This window comes from Protopterus annectens, chromosome 9.part0, assembly GCF_019279795.1.
Source record: "Protopterus annectens isolate FY-2018-M chromosome 9.part0, PAN1.0, whole genome shotgun sequence".
Taxonomy (NCBI): domain Eukaryota; kingdom Metazoa; phylum Chordata; order Ceratodontiformes; family Protopteridae; genus Protopterus; species Protopterus annectens.
The window spans coordinates 1,952,884,008-1,952,908,434 of record NC_056743.1 but is presented as its reverse complement, the minus strand read 5'-3'; the positions used below and the strand labels follow the sequence as shown (position 1 = coordinate 1,952,908,434).

Here is a 24,427-nt window from a genome sequence, read left to right as displayed (position 1 = left end):
CATCACTGTTGAAAATCATGTAAAATACTTACTGTATCCAGCTGATCCAGACGGCCCATAACCATAGCCTCCATAGCCTCCTACAAGAAAGATTTAAGAAAATTTGTATAAAACATAAGCAAACTGGTTCACAAATTTTTTTCCCTACCACATTCAGCAAGAGTACTGCATACTTACATATGACATCCCCCTGCCCCACACACATTTTACATGCTTTACATTCACAGCTGGACTGAGTGACAGCTTCAAACAAGCAACTAATTTCACAAAGGCTTCTTATGCAAAGTGACTTTCTGGAGCTGCACAGTCTTGTTTTTCCTTCAACATAACCTAAAGTGTCCTTTTTTGCACTGTCAGATTACAAAGAGGCTTATGCATTCCATGGACCCGAACCTTACTTGTGACCAACATAACTTGCTGCAGAGAGACTTTTGCCAAAGGCCACATCTATGGAATAAACTTCCCATCTTTGTAAAACAAATACAGTCCCTCACCCTCTTCAAATGAATTTGGATAAATGGATGTAGAACTTAAGGTACAGCCCATGTCCACTAGGGACAGAGGCAGTCTGTAAAATGACTCCAGGATCCAACACCCATAGACTACCTTGATGCTACCCACCCCATATCTGGGAGATTTACAGTAAAGCTCTATTAACTGGCACCCATGGGGACTGGTAAATTCCCGATAAAGTACAGTTGTGCAAACTTACTATAAAAGTAGATGTGTATTCACTATTGCAGTCATCACATTTGGGTTATCCATGCCAAGGTAGCCCTTGGCCGGCCCAGAGGCTTAGTATTTCCAAGTCGGTTGTGGCCTCTTTAGGACTGATGTCATGTATTCAGTAGTATAAAGTAAAGCAACAGACCATATCAGTTTTTCTTGCCTTAACTTTTCAGGAGCCCCCAAGTAGGAGCCAGGTACTGGTGGAAGAACCCCACCAGAAGTGTCCATTGTAAGGAAAGAAAAGGGGGATGGAGGGAAAAACCAGGACTGCAACAGTGAATACACTCAAATCTACATGTAGAGTGTACACAACTGCACTACGTTGCGTGTGTCACTGTCTTTACATTTGGGTTGATTCCCAAAGCTAAGGAAATGGGTGAAGGCAGTCAAGGAAACTAGGGGATGGCTAGGATGCCCTGCAAGACTGCAGAGGCAAACCCTGCCCTGGATTTGGAGAAGAGGCAGGTGGTAATGTTTTAAGTTAAGTGTGAACAGATGTCCACGTGGCAGCATCCAGGATTTTCCTGGTGGGGACTCAGAGGAAAGCTGCAGAGGCTGCTCTGGTAGAGCAGAGTCCTGACTGCCTTGGGGGGAGGCTTTCTATGTTTGTAGCAGAAATGGATGCAGTGTGCTACCCATTTCAAAATGGTTTGGAGATGGCTTTGCCTTCTGCCCCTGTAGCAAAGCTAGCCAGCAATTGATCAGACCGGGTTTAGTCCTGTCTAGATGACAAAATCTAAAGTTGTGCACATCTTTCCCCCTTGTTCTGGGGATTAGGAAAAAAAAACTGCAAATTAATTGATTGAGCCACACTTGGGCATGAAGGATGGGTTAGTTCTGAGGGATACCCTGTCAGCATGGAAGACGAAGGGTTCCACAGTCATGAGCACTTGTAGCTGGCAGACTCTTCGGGCTGAAGTAATGGCCAGAAGGAAAGCAATCTTCCAGGAGAGAAATTTTAGCTCTGAAAAAAGCTGTTTCGAAAGGGGGCAAGGTGAACTTTTCCAACACAAAGTTACGGCCCCAAGCTGGGGTTGGTGCTCTTCTGGGTGTCAAGTTGCTATGCCCTCTTAGAAACTGACTATCACAGTGAGAAAATGGGCTGCTCAGTGGGGAAATTACCAGAGATAGCAGCAGCATGAATTTTGAGAGAGAGAAAAAAAGAGGCCACTGTGTAGTAGGTCAGCTAAGTAATCCAAGACGAGAGGGGGATGGCTGTGTCGTATTGGCAACCTTACCCTGGACCCATGCGCAGAACCTTTTCCATTTGTCAGAATAAGATTGTTAGTGCTAGGGCCTCTGGCCTCACGTATTACATCTAAAACCAGTTTACTGAGGTTGGCAGGGTTAGGGAAATAGCAAAGCTACCAGAGTGTCTGCAATTAGGGATGCATGAATTCCCCTTCCCTCTGGGTCAGGAGAGGTTTGGAATCTGAGAAGATGCCAGGGTGGCAGTGGGGACAGACTGTGCAGCAAAGGATACCAGTGCTGGTGAGGCCAGTCCAGCTGCAAGAATTGTCCTTGGTTTTTCCTCCTCTATTTTGAGCAGTGGAGGAAAGGCAGAGACTAGGGAAGGGCATCCACTTTCCAAGCCATGCAGTGGTGCTCCCTGGTGCAGAATTCGCCGAACTGATGGCTGGTGTGGTTGACCTTCGGGATGCCCTACTTCTGAGTTATTAGGGTGAAGGTTCTTCTGTTGAGTTGCCACTGGTGTGGGTCCAGAATGTGTAATTGGTCTGCCAGAGACTTGAGAACCTGGTATGAATTGTGCTAACAGGTGAAGTTGCAAGACAGAGGCTGTGTGCCAAAAGGTCATGGCCAGCCTGCATAGAGGGTAGGAGCCAAGTCGCTCCCAGCTTGTCGATATACTACATCAGTGGTATCGTCCATTTTGATCACGAGAGCCCCTGGGTAGAGAAGGGTGCGCTGGACAGCCATCTTACTGGTTGATATGCAGAGGCATTTGCTTTGGGTGCCACTGGCCCTGTATGCACCTGCAGTGCAGGTGGACACCAAGTAGTCTGAGGAGTGTCTGGGTAGGGGGTGGTGGTGAGAAAGGTAGTCCCTTGAGGGAGCATGCTGCTGCCCACCAAAGAAAATCCTGAGGCAAGGAATTATATATGTACACGTCTCCAGGTAGAGTGTGTTGAGACCAAAGGCTTTAGGTACCATTGAAGTTTCCTCATATGCAGTCTGGTATATGGAATGAGTAGTATACATGATGCCATGAACCCCAGAGCTTGCAGGGTTCTTCCTTGCAGATGGGGTCTGGTCTGGTGGCTAGTTGAGAGAAGTAGGCAATTGTTTTTCTGGTTTAAGAAATGCCATCTTTTGGATTTCTTTTCGACTGTGTACCCTGGTCTTTACAAAGGCACCTTTTCCTGGCTGTCTGCCTAAGGCAGTCGCCCAAGTATGGCGAAAGCTGGATATTCCTTTGTCTGCAAAATGCAATGGCCGAAACCAGACATTGTAAAAACTTTGGGAGCAGTAGATAAGCCAAAGGGAAGCAGAGAACTGAAACTGTAGAGATCCTGCCCTGAAACATTTCCTGCATGATTCCCGACAAGAATGTGGAGGTAGACATCTTAGATCTAGTGTGGCTAGCCAAGCATCCTTGGAGAGCATGGGTAGCAGATGCTGGAGGGTTGTTCGTAATGGTGGCCCATGTGCTTGCATGAAAGGAGTCTTCTTCCTAGGGTAAGTGAAGGTGAGTCAGTTCTTACCATAAGGGGGTGGCTTAGAACTCCCAGGTTTTGAAGTGGAGGTAGTCCACTGCTTAAATCTCCATTCCCTGTGGCTGTCCGGGGGGGGGGGGATCTAGTCCCCCAGGGTCTGGGCTGAACTGGCTTAGTGGGAGCAGGACCAGTGCTTGGTGGGACAATGCCTGCTTAACCTGGGTGGCTGGACCTATAAGAAATCCTTACGCCAAGGCTCCATAGTGCCTTTAGGCAAGGCTCAAGAAACCCACCTCCATAGAAAATACAGAGAAAAAGAAACTAAGGGTAATGCTACTCAAGTCGACCTCAAATGCATGCACTAGAGACCCTCCTCAGTATGGGGAACATTTATGTCTGTGCGGTAACAGAGACCTGGTTCAAGGCTCCAGAGAGCACCCCAGCACTACCAGGTTATACTTCATACCATGCTTTCTGGCCACCAAAGCTAAAAATACCCACACCTCCAGATTAGTAGCACTGCATGAAGCAACAGAAACCATCCACGTGCAACAGACCACCTTCCCAAACTCAGGAACCCCAGTCTGCCTTCCTGATAACACTGGAGAACATGAAAGTCTCTGCAAACATCATATTGGGCAACTTCAACTACCCAAACATTGACTGGGTAAACTACTCCAGCCTACACACCCTTGCCCAAATGTTCCTAGAGTTTATAAACTCAAATGCTATGGAACATATTGGATCTGGTCATCACAAACCTAGGGATGCCATGTTCCACACCAGAGGTATACTCCCCTCACTGGTAAGAGCAGACAAATTAATCTCACTGGACATCCATATCCCATCCCCACACTCAGCCAAAGTATCCACGGTGAAGAACTTCTCAAAAGCAAGCTTCACACTTCTCAAAACTGAGGTGGAAACCTTCAAAGCCCCTGGGCCAGTGGAAGACAGCTCAAACCACAGAATCCTTTGCAAATACATTCTATGGACACCTGCAGGAATGCAGGGGTCGTGCCATCCCAAATAAAACCAAGACTCACTCCTCCAAGGGCAGAAAACCTGTCTGGCGGACCATGGACATAAGCTGTACAACAAAAGGAGGAAGCTACTACATGAGCAAGATCCCAAAAAGGGAAGGCAACTGATCAGTACCAGCAAGAAGCTACGATCCCTCAAAATCATTTAAGGCCAGCTTTGAAAGAAAAATGGCAAAAGATACTATGGAAAAACTACAGTTTTGTACCTACCATAAATTTAGATGTTAGTGCCAATACAGCTGCAGTAATCAGATGGGTTTTCTGCCGTCAGGCGGGTCCTCGGTTGCAGTCGCTTTCTTTCCTGATGTCAGTGCAACAGGGGTATACAAGACACAGCCGACGCCATATTCTTCAGTCTTTTGCCGCGCGGTGTCAGAAGCAGAAGCAGTTCGCTAAGGCCTTCGACACAATACACCACTCTGGTATCATAAAATAAGCTCACCGCTTAAATATCAACTCTGTCACAAGATGGGTTGCAAACTGGCACAGGGATAGAACCCATGCAGTCAGAATTGCAGGGGCCTTGTCAGACTAAACCAGTTTAGAAGTAGAGTTCCACAAGGCTCAGTCCTGGGACCTTGTTCAGTATTTACTTCGAGGTACAGGCAAACACGGGAGGACTATGGCTGACAGTTTGCAAATGACTGCAAACTAGGTGTCATAAGACTCCCCGGCTGACAGGCACTCTCCAAAAGGGTCTCAGAACTGGTGCCAGAGTCATGGCCTAAAGCTAAATGCAAAAAAATGCTTGGTCATCCCCTTTGAGAAAAACAAAGTGCACACCGAGTATGGAGGAAGTAATTACTATCTACATGGGTCCCCAAGTCCCCAATCTCTCCTTTAACAACCCCCGTTGCCAAAGTGGTCAGAAAGACCTTCTATATAGCCCACCTCATCACAAAAGGTTTCACATCTAGTTCAAGTGAGGCACTCTATTCATCACGCATCAGGCCCATAATTGAATACAATGCCCCATTTGGGATGTACTTTACCAGACACCTGCAGCAACTGGAAATACCTCACTATGCAATCAGGCTAAAGAAACTGCAGCTCTACTCAGTTGCTTACTGCCTACTCAGGGGCAGGCGACCTGTGCCTGACTTCTAAAGCCATATCCAACCCAGAATTAATGGACATGCTCTCAAGAAATCCAAATCCCTTACAGCTACACGTTCTAGAGACTTAAACCAGAGCACAGAAATAAATAGGACATGCTGGAGGGACAGATTCATATCCCAGAGACTCCCAACTCTCGAACAAAATCCCAGTCCAGGTTAAGCAGAGCACCTCACTGACCCTTAAAGAGGAATCTTGACGAGTGGATGGGAGACCGCAAGTATACCCCCGGGATCACCTCTGGGTCCCTGCACAATAAATTAACTGTAGTGACAATATTGTGACCTACGACTGGCACAGTCTACAAATCTAAGGGTGGCAAAAGCCAAACACTGGCTAGTATCAACCTAGGAACCTATTAACTGTCTGCATAGTTTGCTTTTCTTCCATCTTAAGACCTCTTCTGCCTTTGTGCCAAATAAGTTCTGTGCAACGGGGCATCCAACAATTTAGATTTGGCATGGTCTTGCAGGGGCTGTTCCTTACATGCCTGACTGCTGCCCTACAAGATGCTTGTAGGGCATCACAGTGCAAGGTGTCCTTAGTTACTTGACTTGCAGAATGCACCAACTCTTGTAACTTGCACAAGCAGTAAAGGAAGACGTTCCAGGGCATGTTGCTGAAATTTTAACATATGGAACTGACAATTAGTGCCCTGACAGAAAGAGTAGGTCAGGGTCAGCAGAAGGATTAAAAAAAAGTCAGGGACTCGATACCAGTCTGGTTTTCTGGGTGGAGGGAGGGTTGCCAGGAGTTTAGCTGGATTCCAGGAAAACATCCTCCACATCCAGGACTGGGGGGGATGGCCAAGGGTCTGTACTGTGGAAGATCTCCACAGAAGAGCTTGCGGCTGACATGGCACTTGCCAACTGCTTCGGACAAGCTGATGTAATGGCGTCGGCAGCATGCTTTATACCCCTGACTACCTGACATCATGGAAGAGGAGGCAGCAGACAGAAATCTCCAAGACTCTGGTATTTGGGCAGATTGAGGGCTACCTGCAGCAGATAACCCAAGTGTGATGACCGCAACAGTAAGACACTAACATTCTGGTATAAATGCCAGATTGGTCTAGGGGGACAGGTTGGATGACTCACTTTCTTAGCTAGTCTACTTCCACTGCTGGTTCCACCCTTTGTGCGGGTGGAACAGGTGATTTGTTGAGACAGGCGGTTCGATGAACAGGATGGAATAACTGGATATAATTTGCAAAACCCAGTAATCTGTTATGGACTCTGCCACTGGGTGCAGCAATAGGGTACCCAGATTGGCTCCAGAGATTAGCAGTTGGGCAGCCCTTCAGGGCTGCTGCATGGGTCAGAACGGTTCAAGATCTAAAGTTTCTTGAACCCCCTTCTGCCTCTGGGACAGCTTCCATTGTAACCCCCTCTGCCTCTGGGGGAAGACTAGTCCAGAGTGCCCCAGGAAAAACAGACTTAATGACATCTTTGCCCAAAGGTCTCACAGACTTCCCAAACAGGGAAGAACTGATGTATGGGGGGCATTTGCAAATGCCTTAACTCATTCCCTCCAGTACAACTCTTGAGTGTGTACCTTTAACTCCTAGTGAGTGTGACCTGAGCCTTTAAAAAATGAAGTTATCACCTTACAACTCTAACAAATACTCATTGACAGAGGTCAAATATCAATATAATTGTGTTTGCCATCATGTATGCTTCAAGATAAAATATTCTGATACCTTGTATGAAGCATGGTTTTGGAATTAATGCAAATATGAAGTAATATTTGACGCCTAGAGGAGCAGTAGGAGATAACTGCAGATGCACCTGGAGGTGTCACTCGGATGTAATGAGTTAAAGGGTTCAGAGAATCGGCAGAGCAACAAGAGAATTGACTGCTACATTTAAGACCCCTGGTTTGTGCCCTTACATCTGTTGCACATATGCTGCAACAGCCAAGCCGAAGCTTTTGTATAGGAGCAGACGTACAAGTTGCCAGGGGACAGAAAATCTCACAACTAGAATACTGCAACATAGGAATAGGACATTGAAAGATTTTGTCCGTCCTTCCTAATTTTCAGTAGGACCTTTTGAATTACTGGGAATGGTGGGGGGGGGGGTGTATAGAAACTGTCCCTTCCATGGAATGCTGAAGGCATCCACCACCCTTCCAAGAAAGTGGAGTGATCCTTGTGCAGAATTTGTTCCGTTGTCTGTTCTGGGGGGAGGCAAACCGATCCACTTGGTGTGCACCACTGGTAGACAAAGTTGAGAAAGGTCTCCCTATTCAACCATCCACTTGTGTTGTAGACAGGATGTTCTGCTGAGAATAACTGCTTTTGTCCCAAGAATGTATGAAGCGCGTAGGGTTAAGTTGTCCCTGGAGGACAGGTCCCAAATTTGCAACATTATCCGGCATAGGAGGTAAGCTAATTTGCAACATTATCCGGCATAGGAGGTAAGCTCTGGTCCTCGTGGTTTGTTGAGATACCACATTATGGTGGTCTGAAAGGGGGCAGTTGGAGGACAGGAAGAAATGCCTTCAGGGCCAGAACTCGTCATTTTCCCTTGCTTTTTTTTGAAGGAAAGGATTCCATGCTTCCTATACCCTGAAACCTTTCAAGGAGCCCCCCCCCCCCACCCCAGGTCAGGTTCTCTGCATCCATAACTTGGGGAATTGAACGGGAAGTCCCGGGTTCTGAAGTATTTGTTGAATCCACCACCTTACTTCTGTTTTGAGGCAGGGTAAATTTATTGCTCTAGTGAGTGTTGGTGTTGCGACCACACATTTTACAGATACTGGAGCTTTCGCATGTGAATTCTGGCTAGGGGAAGCGCAAGTATGGCAGCTGACAGTCCAAGGAGTTGCAAGAATAGTCTCGAAGATATCTGAGGAACTAGTAATAGGCTTTGTAAGACTGGAGCGCGAAAGGACTGGAGGAGGAAAGCCTGCATCAGGTCTCTTGAGCCTGAAGCCCAGAAAGATTTAGTCTTGCTGCAGGAGTAACCAAGATTTCTGTAGGTTGGGGGTGAAACCCAAGTTTTGTAGTAGGGAAGTGGTGAACCCGAAATCCTTTTGGAGAATGCAATCTTTTTTGGGGACCAGAAAAAAAGTAGAGTAAAATTCTTTCCTGGCAGGACAGGTTCTATTGTTCCTAATCTCAGAGTCTAGTAGTATGAGGCATGGGCTGGAGCAGATTTTTTGGGGGAAGGGGATGAACCCTGGAATCTTTTCCGTTCAAAATAGGAAATATCCATTTTAATGATACAATCCAGTGGTCTGATGTGATTGTTTTCACAAAGGGAAGGCAGTGGGGGAGGCAGGCTGACAAATGTAAATGGGCAAGGCAATCACACATCGTTGGGTCCACTTCTATCCTGAAAGGGCAGTAGGTTGTGAGGTAACTTCTTGCCTGGCAGTTTGCCTCCTAGTTCCTCTCCTATGCCTAGTAGGAGGGGGTAACAAGGGGCTCTCCTATGCCTAGTAGGAGGGGGTAACAAGGGGTTCTCCTGACAAAGTCTTTGCAGGAGAATTTCTGTATTTAAGAACAGGAGACTAGCAAATGCTTGATGTGCTGAAACCAAGTTCAGCAGACTGGGAGTGTAGGAGTTTTAGACCTGAAATCCTCTGAAGTGATTGTATGCGAAGCTAAAAATATCTGGGAAGTGAAGCAGAAGCTGCAGACCTAGCAGAGGCACAGCAATTACTGTAGGGTCTGCCAGGGGAGGCATGAATTTCTGGTCATCAGGTACTTTATAGAACCTGTCCAGTCAAAAAAAAAAAAAAGTAGGTGGTTGAGCGTCTAAACTTTTGGATGCAGAGGTGAAAGTATCCAGACAGGCAGGTAAGACAGGTGGAATAGCTGACTGGAAGAGAGAGATTCTACTTGTGAGTTCAAAATACCTCTCTGGGTGTCTGTCATCTGGGTAATGTCCTATCTAGTATTCTTTCATTTTGTAATAGTTTCCCCAAAAGGCGATATCCTCTTCTGGGGAGACCCCATCAACGGATTCCTCATCTGGGGAATAGTATCCCAGAGGGGAGGCAATTTGTGAAGCATAAGAAATAGATTCATCAGATCAGTAATAGGGTTCCAAATCCTCCTCTCCTTGTGCAGTAGGCAAGGGGAGAGAAATACCAGAAGCAAGCCTAGGACTAAGCACTGAATAGTGAAGGGGGAAGACTGTGGGACAACTCCAGGGGTTGAAGTCAGGTGTTTTTCCATTTAGAAGGCAAAGGGTCTGGGAGAAGGCCTGGGCTTCAGGTAATGGCATCCCAGTTGGTCATTCAACTGTATCTGCTTCCCCCTCGACATGTGTAGGGACACGTCTGTGCAGTCTTCATGGAGGTGCTGACAGTTTCACACACACACACACATCTATATACAACCCCCTGCCACACAGGTCTACTTCACAATGAAATCCCATTTCACAGGCATTCATTTCACGGAGACCAAATCACAAAGTACAAAACACTGACTACTCATTTCACTGACTCTTATTTAACTAGATAGCTTAAAATGCTAAATTTCACAAGACTTTAATGGGAAACCACACAAACTCAAAACTAATGGCTACCTCTTTCCGCAACTTTTATATCCTCTTAAAAACATCAGACAATAAAAACCCAAACTAATTGGGGAGGTGTGCCCCGCATCCCCACTAACTATATATACCAACTCCCAAGTCGCACTACAGGGGGTTATCCAGACCTTTGAGATATAATGAAGTCATTCTGCTAATCAGTGGAGTGGTAAGCTCTGAGCAGCCTATCGCTAAGAGTGGTTTCTGGCTCAAGAACTGATTATTGGCAGTTTTGGGATGCTTCTTTCAACTTTGACTTTAAAAAAACATGGTTTGCATGAGTTTTGGCTTGCTTCACATCAGCGGATCCTGTTTGGCCATCCTGCAGAGTTAAATTACAACACCAGAGAGTTTTCCAGATTACAAGTACCAGTTTATTTTGCTTTGAGCTTTATTTTGCCCTGCCGCACTTCTTTACAGCCATTTTACAAGCTTTAACTACTCTCCTTATTTTTGTGTACTGCACTTTAAAATCTTTACTGCATTTACTAATACAGGCTACACACAAGTGCACTAGCCTTTTAGAAGCTTAAGGTTATTTTTATACTGCATTTCTGTTTTTGTAACTATATAAAAAATTTTACTTGCCAGTTTCCCCAGCATATTTCAAACTGGAATAGTCCGGATCTCAGACTTCCTGACTATTTGGTGTAGAGTTGTCCAGACCTTGCAGAGATAGAAGTCTGCTTATCAGTGGGACCAGCCTACCGCCAAAATGAGTGGTTTCCAGCTCAAGAACTGACACTGTTTGGGGCTGCTTCTATCCCTTTAACTTTGACTTGAAAAACTGTTTGTGCACCACCACTAAGCTAGGCTATTTTACTGGTGGTTTAAAGTCTTCTCTTCAGATTTTCCCTTGGATCTTAGCTTTCATCTGAGCACTCAAAGACCTCCAAATCCAACACTTACTCAGAACCTCTTGCAGCTGTTGTAGACTGCCAACATAACTAACAAAATACTTTAAAACTACAGTACCTGTACAACTGCTACAGTACTTAAATACCAAGCACCCATCCAGGCAGGTCAGTTCCTCACACTTTCTATTAACCTGGAGAACTGCCACATGTACACAGGTAACCCTACTCCTACCCAACACATTCACTTGAGATACGTAAACTAGAAGCCAAGCTCTCAAACCAAGACTAGGCTAGCCAATCAAGGTAAACATTCCAAACAGAACACAGCCCACCAGTTCCCACACCTCTCATAGTAACACACCCACTTTTGCAGAGGTTCTCGAATCTGCCCAAACAGCAAGCGCTTCAGAGGCAAAAACAGTCAACCGTATCACCCAAACCACCCCTATGACAGCCCAAAGTGTGCCACTCAACCCAAGTCCCTACAGCAAAACAGTCTACCCAATACACTAATCATTGGAGACTACAGTAAGGCACAATGACTTTCCACTCACTAGGCTAAATAAGGTTATGGCCATCTGCCTGTCAGGTGCCAGGATCTACCACAGCACATGCACTTGGATCTCTCCACAAGTAGTACAAGTATGACTGTCATTGTCCATGAGGCGTACCTCCCTGGATCACATGGAGACATGGGAGTTCAGATCTTGTGGCCCAGGCAGGTACGACCCTAGCCCCGAGTAACATACTACAGTCCCCTAGAATACCACTGTACAAGCAGAAAATGATAAACTTCAACAATTGGCTAAGTTTGTCATTCAAAGGGGATCCAGTATCAGTCTACCTGGGATGACATGACAGGCACCTCAATGGTTTGCCAGATGGCCTGCATCCATCACCCCTGGGATTCTGGATACTCTCAAAAGCTCTCTCCAGCCCTACTGTGCCTTTAGACCGCCCTACTGTGCCTTTAGTCAATGCCCTGATGACAATTACCACCATAACTACAAACGCAACCCGCAACGCTAGAAGCCTAAATCTCAAAGCAATCGCTTGAGTCTCTCCTAAAACTGGAGAATAGACATCTGTGCAGTAACAGAGACCTGACTCAAGGCTCCAGAGAGCACCCCAACAATACCTGGCTACACACTACACACCTTCCAACCCCAAAACCCTGACTGAAACCCCAAAAAAGGTGGCATATCCATCTTCATTGACACCCACACTTCGACTGGTTGCCCAACAATGCAGAGATACTTCAGGTACAACACTGGATAAAAATCCATCCAGGTTGTAGCCTACTATACATTCCCCCACTATGTCCCAAGACTCCCACTCCACTTTCCTGAACATTCTGGAAAGTATTGGGGTTCAACCCAATACCCTTATACTTGGGAGACCTCCATTAGCTGGGAAAATTACCCATGTTCCAACTCATTTGCCCAATGCTTTCTGGAATTCATTAACTCAACACACCCTGGAACAACTCATTCACCCCCACCAGTGGCAGAAACACTATCTGGTCATGACAAACATAGGGACCACTGCTCTACATCAGTGATAAACTCCTCCCTGGTCAGATTGGACCACAAATCACAATAAAGATTCCCACCCGCACCCCCCACCCCCCCATGAGGGAAACCAGAGCCAAACACTTCCAAAGCCAATTTTGTGCTTCTAAAGACAGAAGTGTCCAACTTCATGTCACCCACACAAATAGGGAAAGGATGCATAGCTGCAGAATCATGCAAGGCATTGTATGAGCATTTACACAAGTGCATGAATCCCTAACAGAATCAAGGTCATGTCCTCCAAAAAAAAAGGAAGCCAATCGGTGATCCCTTGCCATTAAACTCTACAATAAAAGGAAAACCTGTTGCAGAAAAGGGGCAAGTCTTAAGACTGGAAAAATTCCTTTGCAAGTTTCTGCAAAAAAAAAAAAAAAAAAAAAGCAGCCTCCAAAGCTAGTTATGAAAACAAATATTGCAACAGGTACCAAAGATAACCAGAAGGCATTCTTTAGTTACATCAAGAACCGGCATAACAAGCAGGGAGTGCTCCAAGCTACTGCACAACCACACCACTTACTGAACCAACATATATAGATGGGTTTAGTGCAAACTTTACCCCCTCCCCAGTCCCAAAAGGGCCCATTCCAATACCTGTGGAATGCCAAATCCCCATCACAGCTGCTCAGGTAGAGGCCGCACCATCCATAGCCAAAAATACAACCTCCGTGGGACCAGATAATATACCTGGGTGCGTGCTACACGAATTACAAAGGGAACTGGTAACTCACCTGAAGGTCCTGTTCAACTACAGCCTCACTTCAGGCTTCTCTAACAAATGGCACACTGCTAGTCATTCCTCTCTACAAAGGGGAGAGTACTGACCCAGGAAACTGCCCCATCAGCCTGACCAGCCTAATCTAAGGCCATGGAGCTAATTAGACCTCAAATAAGGATATAGGTAACCTTCAAACCCTGGATCCCTCAGTTTGGGTTTGTGAAGGGCAGATCATGTCTAGTCAACCTGCCAGACTTCTTTGAATCTGTCACCAGAGCGGATCAATTAAGACAAAGCAGTCCATATAACCTACCTCGATCTGGCCAACGCCTTTGGCACTATCCAACACTCCGGGATAATTAACAGACGAACTAACCTAGGCATCAACTCCATCATAAGATGGGTAGCCAACTGGCTCACAAACGGAACCTACATGGTGAAAGTAGTGGACTCCAAATCTATAGGGTAGTCAGTGACATCCTACAAGATCAGTCCCGGGTCCTCCTCTTTGGCATATACTGGAGGTTGAGGCCAAAACCAAAGGACTCTGGTTGACCAAGTTTGCAGACTGCAGACTGGGACCCATTACCGACTCTCAAGCGGATGTTGACATCTTACAAAGAGGCCTCACTTGCGCAGACTGGTGCTGGAAGCTTACAGAAGTAATGCTCAAGTTTACATCTCAAAAGCATGTTGCTTCCAATTAGGTGGCCGGCATCAATTTTTCATTTCATTTTTACACTCCTCCACTGGACTAGAGGATAAGTCAAAATGTACTTCACAAAATCCATGCAGACACATTTGAACTAAGTTTTGGTTTAGTATTATATTCTTGCACAAATTGACATACTAACCTTATGCTCAACAGTTTCTAGGCCTGGGCCTACGCTGAAATAGACTTCAACAGCTTACCACTTATTACAAAATCCAATGAACAGTGACCAAAACGCAAGGTGGACAAAGTAAAAGCAGAACTATGATGGAATAATCAGTGGGACTTTAGACTGCAAGACAAATAAGGATCAAGGTGAAGTGCATAAACAGGTGTGGGTCAGAGGGACCAATTGAAAGGAAAGGCAGTCATGGGAAACTAAAGGGAGTTCCTTTTTTTCATTGCTTAAAGACTGAACACAACTAGCAGAGTAGACGGGTTTTCAACCATAGTGGGCCCTCAGATGAGCAGGGCAGCATTTGCATGCTCAGTTACCTACCACTAAAATGCACAATGCTTTTCCACCACACAAAAAAAAAAAAAGGGTGAGCATTCAAGCATCAGATTCCATGAGAACCCAAGGTTTACACCTTTGTCATTTCTAACAACTGCAGCTTGGGAGGGAACAGCCACCAACGTGGCAACTATTCATTTGGTTTCACAAGACAATGGGATAATCTAGACAGCATACAAAAGGTGGACAAGGTAACAACTCTTCAGCAGGTAAGGATACTACACAGGCTAGCAATTTTCATATCAGTCTGGATGGGGGGTGACACCATAGACAAAACCTTGCTGCTCTCTGTAGCATGCTTCAAGTCTCCAGTACGGCACTCAACTTCAGAAACGCTGCAGCCCAAACACAAGAGTACCCTTATACTGCTAGCCTGACATGGTTTCCACAGGACTGGAGAGAATCATAAGATCAAAACTGAACCAAAAACAATGGGCGAGCTTGTAGCCTCAGTTGGCGAGAATATGGTCTTTATTTCCAACACTGCAGCTAAGGCTAGTTTCTTTTGACAAAATGTGAAAAAAGTGATTGCATTAACATAGCAGCTGTATTCTTGATATTTAGACAGTACATATCACAATTTAAAAATGGGAGTCTCGTGCCCAAGAAGCATAGACAAAGCACACAGGGCCCTCCTGCATTCCCATTTTAAGGATGAATTTTGCACCACTGCCAAGAAAATTATACTGGTTTAATTTCAGACTCTCTCGTTTCTAATGCCATGCCAGGAATGGAACCCCCATTACCAAATCGAAAAGGCACTATTCATGAAAATTAGTATTTTCAATCTTGGATGTTAGCCGACAGTGCTCTTTGCTGCACCCAAGAGCCCGTAGGAGACTTTGCAGTTCATATGGAGAAGTTACGTGTATAGGTAACACCTAAAAAAGAAGAGACCCACTGCTCCTACTACTGGAACAGAGTTATATCCTGTATCCACATTGCCCTGCCTGCGAGGCCTGGTATTTACAGACAGACACTAAAAATCACTGGGTGTAGCAATTTCAAATGATAAAGGTTATTTTTCTTTTCATGGGCTATGGACTAAATCTGGTTTTCTTGTATCCATTGTTTGATCTGTTGATAATTTGCAATACCATGTGATAAGTTTTCTATAATGCTTTGTGGCTCAAGTTTCCGATATTTCTCAGCTACTTCATTATTACGTTTGCACAATTCCCAATGCAAGTCTTACCAGATTACCATGCTTTAAGTATACAGACCTTCTGAAGCTAATGCATCACACCCGGCAAAAGGGCACGCTAGTTTCCAATTCTGCTCAGACCTGTTCAATGGACTTTGTAAGCCAACGTTAGTCCACTATCCCTGGCCACCAATAAATCAACCTTCAGTCTTCCGATGGAAATTCACCTCTCCTTTACCATTCCTACATTAGACATTTTGTTCCAGGAGTTCAGTACTTGCAACTTTATGCATTTTCCACATGTTCTCATCTAATCCTTACACTTTCACTTATCAGGCACATTCAGTTGCAGCCTGCTTTATCTACTTCTGATTTAACTTCTGCTCCCGCTTAACAGATTACAACTTGTTAAAACGTTCATTATGTTTGGATCTTGTGATGTCAGCAGATATGTATTGTGGACCTACAAACTGCAGATCTATACATGTAAAAAGTTTTGAGGAGGCCCATACCTCCTTCAGAATAGGGACTAGAACCTTGGTATACACTGAATTTTATAAATCTGATGAGCACATTTTCCTGCCCAACTAAACTACCTTTTGGGGTTATTCACCCCAAAACAAGTTGGAACAGGATGAGCAAATTTGCTCCTAGATGTCAGGGCTTGTATTCAGTATTACATTTGTCTAAAATACTTGGTTTATTCATATTTGTTCATGCTTTGTCCCTTCAATTTCCAAAATATTTATCAATTCCCTCAAGTTCTTACTTCTGTCCCAGAAAGACCTTGGTGCTGCAGCTCTACTGCTTTAAGGATTGATTTTGCATTTATCAAGACCAAGTCACTCGGCTGAGAAAATTCTGATCATTTACAGTTGCTCTTTGTTCATCTAAGGAGCTAATTTTTTTTTTAATCCAGAAGAAAAAGTCTTCACATGTATTCTGGGAGCCAACTGTAGCAATGAACTAATCTGCCAAGTACACAGCTTAACAGGTTAAGGGCAAGACGAAACCAGAGGTGACAGTCACCCGTAATACCCCCTTTTAATTATCCCTGGAATAAGAACATTTATCACTGTTTAGCTGTAAAGCGTTTTGCCACCGTTTCATGGTCACTAATGCAATTAGTGTAGGGTACATCATACATTTTTAAACACTCCATCCATGCAGATGCAGTCAAATGCATTTCTGTAGTTTATCCTTGCCACACTTGGATTCTTCTCCATTTACAATTCTTATGACCAACAATCCTTTGTTCCACATAACTGTCACCCTTTTTGTTCTATTGCCATTAGAGTCTAAATGACTTAATCTACAAAATGTGTTAACTTTTTTGGTGGCATTTCTATTACTTTGCCTCGTTTCCCCAATTCTCTATACGACTGCTGGGTTGTCAAATGTTGCTCATTTTGTACACGTTTTTCTGCCTGTGCTGACATCTTTGTTTATTAATGTATGTATCTGGTCTGTTCTGACATCGGGCACCGCTTTCTTCAAACCTACCTTTATCTTTGATGATCTTGTTCCCTCTGTTGTACACTGATCACTACTTAAACTTTAGAGAAGTCATGGCATTTGATCTATCCTCTTCCTTTCCCTTACTGCCCTGTGCCTGTGGCATCAGTTAATTGACCTGCACAATCGTATCCCATTTACTGTACTGCATACATTTCTATGAACAGTATTTGCGTTAATTTTATAAAACTCTGTCTTGCTGACTTTCTGCAGTATTTCGATTTAGTAAGTCTGTCCATTTTTATTGAATAAACTTTCCTGTTTTAGTCTAACCTGAGGGCACATGGTCTTCCTGGGACACTTGAGCTTCAAGTTAACTGATCTTTCATACGAGAACTCACTGGCCTATCACACCACAGCACTGACCACATCAGTTGCCAGCTTCCTCTGTTCCTTCCCTTGCTGTGCAACTGAGCATTTGTACTGCTTTCCTACTGAAGGCTCCAATATGGCAACTGATCAGATGTTTACTGCCTTAGTTTGGGCATTCATTATTCCACCTCCACTATGCTGTGATATCGGTGTTAGATTTTCTACACCAAATCCTTCAGCTCACAGGTAATTTTACTTGCTTTTCTATTTCTTTACCTTCTCCATTGCCAAGCCTTTTCTGTTGCCCCTTTGTTTTTTGTATTGTAAAATTTTCCATACCCGGGATAAGCCTTTGCCTTCTCTCCAAATCTCTTTGGTGCTGCTTTTTGCACCATTTTAAGCATCTTAAGGACTTTCGATACTAAATCCTTCACTTCGCATAACTTCAACTTTAATGTCCATTTTAATACTTTGCATTTAATTTTTTTTTTGTATTGTGATTTTCCATATCTGGGTGCCTTTACATGTATTTTTCAGAATATCTCTGGAGATGCTTTAGCTTTCTCCCTTGCATAACTAATGCACCATATCAGATCTCAATTTCCCATGTCTATTATAACTTTCAAAAATAAAATCACTAATAGTTTTCGCTCTTCCTCATTCGCTTTGCCAAACTACCCACAGTTTCTTGCTCTACCCAAGGTTTCTTGCTCTACACCATGCTACTCAAATCTGATGAGTTAATGAACATTAATTTGCATTTGAAGATTGACAGTTTTTCTTGAAGTATTTTCCTAATTTCTCTCAATCTTTTTGTACATCTTACACACATACATGTATATATACACATGTATATATGGAAAACATATACTCTTATTCAGTTGTGAAATATCTTGCAATGCTGTGCCAGGTTATCTACTCATTGCATATTCTGTACACTTGTATTTTTACCCACAATGCTACTATGCAATGTCTCAAATTCTCTGTAAACTTATGGAGTTTCTCCCCAGGACTCCAACGGACATGTTGTCCAGTCGGACATCCTGGTAAACAAATGTTAAATATGCAAGATTAAAATAGCTCTTTTGGCCTGTTTATTTTACTACTCCATCCTAAAACTGGGGGGGGGGGGTGAGCTTGGCCTAAGCCCATTGAAAGGGTGTCTCGAAGATTCTAAACTCGTTTTTCCAGTCCTGACACCAGTGCACCTACCAGGTAGGAGCACTTGTCCTGGAAGTCTTGAACCCAGCTGTCTTTTTAACCCTCTATGTACATGTACTGTACAAAATACAATGTGTATTAGTACAATCTTGAGTTTTGTAAAAGCTGGGTCCACCTCGTTAAGGTACTCAAGACTTTAGGATTAATTCAATTCCAACAATTGTTCTCCATTTTTATATGGTACTACCTCGGCAGGTTATAACTTCACAAAAACAGACTTTGCACTGCTGTTAGAGTCATTAGTGAAGCACCTTCAAAATAGAGATAAGAGGGAATTAAGCTTCATGTAGATTCCTTAAGGGATTTAAATACCAAAAAATTTGGAGCGTTAAGAAAAAACAAAAACAAAAATACAACAAAAAAACCACCACTAGGCACCCTAATACATGCCCTAAGCAAGCGCACTGCAAAAGGAAAATACCAAGCCAATATGCAAATGCTCTGACAAAGCAAGTCACTGCTTCATACATGTCTGACACGCTCCAAGTATCTAACCAATAGAACACATTTGGCTTTTTCTACATGTCTGACTTTAGTCATTATGAGTGGTACCTTCCATCTTTTATATTGACTGAAGACTATAGTACTATGCACTAGTTGATTTCATGAAGAGTTAGTGAAGGATGAGGGCATTTGCCATCTTTAAACTGCAAATTTTCTTGAGAAACTGAAACGGTATAATCAAATACATGTTTTTCACAATTTTTGTCTCTTCTGTACAACCAAGATTGTACAGATATAAGCACCGGCTCTTTCATGCAGCAGGGACAGCAAGTGTTATGCTTTTACTATCAAGTAAAATTCAAAACCAGAGTATTTTCTAATGCACTCTCCACCCCCCAAACAAAAACTGCTAACCTTGTATATACCAATGCGAAATGCACAATAAAATATACTACTACCTGCATTCATGTATCCAAGGCCGTTCCCTCCAAATCCACCTCGACCTCTGACGCGACCTCTCCCACCTCTCGCTCTGCCTCTGGGCATTTCATTGTGCATAGGGGGCCCCATTCCGAACCCTGGCTGTTTAAAACACACACATCAAACCTCAAAAGTAATGCAATTTTGGCAGTCTAGAAGTGGTCCGAAAATTTTACAACTATCAGCAAGAAAATTCTGCTTAATCTGTTACAACATTGGAGAAAAACAAAAACCATAAAACAAGTCCAATAATTCAAACAGTTGGGCACTCTTGGTACAGCTATATTACTTTACCTCACAAGGACAAGGTAATCTCTGTAAGTATAGACTTAAAGGAAAATCAGGCCCAATGTACCAACTGAAGCACTTTACTATAAAATCACCCCTCCCAGTGTGCTACAGAAGCTGACGCTACATTTGTCCACAAACCTTTCCATCTTCCAACACTGCACAGTAACTTGGAGCCTACATCTTTGTTCATAGCCTTCAGTGGAAACTTAACTCCCAAGCTACAAAGACACCGGGGTGGGATGTTCAAAAATGGAGCCAAAGTACAAAACAGTGTATAGCCAACTTATAGGAGACAAGGTGCAAGACCAAATAGCTACAGCACAAACTCAAACAGGAACTCAGCCCATAAAAGCAGGAGTAGCCACTGCCTTTGTAGGATAAGCATTTGGTTAGTTTTAGGTAAAGATCTCTGCTTTTTGTACACATTAAACTATACAAAGTGACTTTAAAGTAAAATTTGGTCAAGTGTGTAAAGTGATTAAGAACTGGTCAGTTTTTTTTAATGTCCTTACCCCTGTGTAAATAAAATTTTATGTACTTGGTGTAACTGCATCATCTGTGTTGTCCTTCGTTCCACAGATCCAACACTGATCCGACTCTGCTGCACTTTAACTTGAGGCTTGAGCTCCTCCTTCCACCCATAATGCTCCATCCTCTAACCAAACTTCCTCAGTTTGCTGCCCAACATCTAAAAGTAGTGACAAGAAATGAGGCTCAAACTGGAACGCAAGGTTCCTGTAAATTCCATAGATCTAGGAGTCACCAGGTAGGGGGAAGGTGAGAAAAAACAGATGCCACTTATGGCAAGTACACAACCTGTTGCCCTCTTCATTCTCCACAAATTGGTCACGATTCCCCAGCCACTTCACTGTTGGTGGCCACAAGGATATGCCAGAGCACTGCTTCTGGAAAGGAAGTGTACCATAGGGAATTTACAAGCCTAGCCGGAGTGCCAGCTTTCACCTCCCCACTGATTAATTGAACCTCTGTCAAGAAGAGCCAATGAAGTGATCCCAGGGGTGTATTTCCTGTTACCCATCCACTCAAGGTTTCTCTTGAGTGTTAGTGATGGGCTCTGCCTAATGTAGTTAGAAATTTTGTTCCAAAGCATGGGGAGTCTGAGGAATCCCTCCAGCATGTTCTAAATTTATTGTTGTGGCGAGGTGGAGCATGTTCATCAATGCTGAGTTGGACATGGCTTTAAGTCAGGCAGAGATCACCTAAGTGATATGCCACTGAGTACAGCTGGAGTTTTTCCAGTCGGGCTGCATAGGACAGACATGTTTGAGGCCAGTAATCCTCCTGGTGAGGTAATTGTCGTCTTTCCAGCTGTTGGAAGTGTCCGAGGTACATCCCAAATGGGGCATTGTACTCTATAATGGGTCTGATGAGTGACTAGTAGAGGGGCACTAACCTCTTTCTAGATGTGAACCCTTTAGTAATCAGAAGGCCTATAGGCAATATGATTGACAAAGGAGACATTACTATCTACCTGGGTCCCCAGACCTCTTATTGCCTCTTCTGTATTAAGGGGGCTGCCTCCTATGTGGTAATTCTGGGTGTTTTTCCCCCAGAAACAGGACGACTATGCATTTTTTTGGCATTTAGCTTGAGACCATGACTGACACCAGGTGTCCCATCTCAGTAAGGCCCTTTAGGAGAATGTCCGTGTGAGCAGGTGAGTCAATTACAGCTCCCAGTTTGCAGTCATCAGCAAACTTTGCTATAGTCCCGTGTTTGCCTGTACTTCTGAGAAGTATATGCCGAATAGGGGTCCCAGGACAGAGCCTTGTGGAACACCACTTGACTGGCTTAGTCTCAGACCTGGAGCCTTCACTTGCATGGTTTAGAGTCGGACCTGGAGCCTATTCTTACCATGTGAGGTCTGCAAGCCAGTTGGCAACCCATCTTGTGACGTAGGAGTGTGTTCAGGCTGGTGAGTTTTTCTAGAATTCCTGAGTGGGGAATGGTGTCAAAAGCCTTGGAGAGGTCAAGGTAGGCTGTGTGAACTACCTTCCCCCCATCTATGGCCTTGGTGACTGTCTCGAAGAAGTCAGCCAGATTTAGTAGGCATGATCTGCCCTTAAAGCCAAACTGGGTCGGGAAGTGTTTGGAGGCCCCCAATGTCTTTAAAGAGTTCCATGATGATGCGCTCCATAGCCCTGCAGACCAGGCTAGTCAGGCTTACCGGGCAATGGTTAGCAGGGTCAGTTGTACAGGACGCAGCCTGGGACATCCGATCCCATTGTTTATGGCAGGGGTCCACTAGACTGGTTTCCTTCTCTTAGGGGAGTCTTGGTTTTGTTAGTTTATGGTCTGATCTAACCAGTGAGGCTGACCTCTGTTGTGGAGCACACAGTCATCCATGTTTATGACCAGGTCCAATGTTTTTGCCTCTGGTAGGGGAGTTTACCAGCTGATCCAGGGCGTTTGAGTGGATAAATTCCAGAAAGTGCTGGACATGGGAGTTTGTACTTGTTTTCCCAGTTAATTGTAGGGTAATTGAAATCGCCCAATATCAGGGTGTTCGGTAGGACCTTAATGTTTTCAAGCATCTCCAGAAAGGTGGAGTGGTGGTCATGCAGGGTGATATGAAGCAGGTCAAAATTTGCATTGCAGATTTGCCTGATGTTAGCTGCACATGGATGATCCGAGGTATCAAGCTGCGCCACTAACCTGGAGGTGTAGGTACCCTTGATGAACCAGGTTTCAGTTCCTGCACAGATGTCAACGTTCTCCATACAGAGTGCTTAGAGCACGTGCATTTTGAGATTTAAACTCTTGGTGTCGAGTAGCATAACCCTTTTTCGTGCTACTTATGGAGGTGGGATGACTTGAGCCTTGCCTAAAAAAGGCACTATGGGGGCAGCAACAGCCTTGGCCAGTATTCGAAAGCCTAAGGGTGACAGGTGCAGTCTCTTGCAAAGCAGTGAGGCTTGTTGAGCATGTCGTCCCAGGCTGAGGACACTGGATCCCCTTTGAACACCAGAAGCATAATTTAAATTTATCGTTTTTTCTTTATACTGCGGTATCATTCTTGGTGAGGGTAGGATGCTACTCAGGGTCATACCTGCCTGGGCTACACAAGAGCTCTTCCATGTCTCTTCATGTAGCCCAGGGGGTAAGTCTCCGGTCAAACCAACATGAACAAGGAGTCGTATTTGTACTTGTTCTGGAGTGGCAGAGTGCTTGTGTTATGTGGTGGATTGTGGATTCCGGCTTTTGACAGGCAGCCAGCCTTTGTCCAGCCTAGTGGGTGGGACGTCAGTGTACCCGACTAGAGTCTCCTATTACTATTTTATTGTGCGGCACACTGAGTTTTGAGTTATCTGGTTTGTGACGGGAGGTGGTTTTTTTGGGTGTCTGCTTTGGAGGTCTGCGATGCTTTTGCAGGTTTTTAGAGCCTCAGTATGATTGTGTATTTGTGTGCATTTGCCAGTGCTGGTTTAGTATGTCTATGAGGCTGGAGGTGTGGTGCAAGTGCTAATTCTCCAAATGACTGCCTGTTCCAATCTTGGGTGGAGAGCACTTGGCCTCCAATTTAGCTATACAACTGTATGTCTCACATATGTTCATGTTTTGTGGAAGGAGGAGAGGGTTGTCTGTGTACATGAGGCAGCTGTAACATTGCCTCAGGATACCCAGGTTCGCCAGCTGGACTGGACAGTATACCTGAAATTGCCCTTTGGTCATGCCTGAATAGTAGGGGGAGCTGCTCGCTTGGTGAGTGAATGAGGCTTGCCCTGCTGGGTAAGTGTTGGGGTATATTAGTGCTTGCCATTAGGTCTGAGCAAGTGCTGGACTGTAAGATTCTTTAAGTGCTTAGGTTGAGAGTTAGAGTACTTTCAAGGTGAGAGGAGACCTGGTGGAGCCAGGATAAATTTAACCCTAGATAGCTGCCCAGACATGCAAAGCAGTGCAAATGCGGTTTACAGGAGGGGAAATGAGAAATTGGCCCACAACGGCCTATAAATTACTAACCTCTGGGCTGGAGCCTCTCCTCCGGGGATAGTTGGCTGCTCAAAGCTCTCCCTCACAGGAGAGCAGAGAAACCTCCCTCTATCCAAGTAAGGTATAGGCAACAAAAAATTGTAACAGCCCAACCAAATTGCCCAACCAAATTGCCCAACCAAATTGCCCAACCAAATTGCCCAACCAAATTGCCCAACCAAATTGCCCAACCAAATTGCCCAACCAAATTGCAAAACTTAGCCCTGTTCCTGTAGTCTTCAGACAAGTTCTAACTGCACACTCGTAGCCCTGTTCCTGTAGTCTGCAGACAAGTTCTAACTGCACACTCGTCACTGGGGTGCAGGGGAACCTTCTCCAAAAGGCAGCCTGGATTAGTGCTAAAGTTATACAAAGCTAGATTCAGCAAGCCTGGATTAGTGCTAGTTATACAAAGCTAGATTCAGCAGGCCTGGATCTAGTCTATGCTACAAGGCGCACCAATTTCAGTAAGAAACCGTTCAAATATGCAGGCACTATAAGACTAACCAGAAATTCCCAGCTCAGAAGGGCAGAGTCCAGCCTCTCCTCCCACT

The 24,427-nt window shown here is 44.5% G+C and overlaps 1 protein-coding gene across 6 annotated transcripts in view; it reads right to left on the bottom strand.

The window, feature by feature from the left end:
• ILF3 (interleukin enhancer binding factor 3) overlaps positions 1–24,427 on the bottom strand; it is a 261,636-nt gene that overhangs the window by 188,370 nt on the left and 48,839 nt on the right. For 4 of the 6 annotated variants that reach the window (XM_044084763.1, XM_044084764.1, XM_044084766.1 and 1 more), the window contains exons 15-16: positions 19,568–19,694; positions 33–80 (exon numbers count right to left, since the gene is read on the bottom strand). In XM_044084763.1, the coding sequence (XP_043940698.1) occupies positions 33–80; positions 19,568–19,694 (175 nt within the window). The remainder of the gene's footprint in view (positions 1–32; positions 81–19,567; positions 19,695–24,427) is intronic. The other 2 variants (XM_044084765.1, XM_044084768.1) reach the window with 1 other exon arrangement.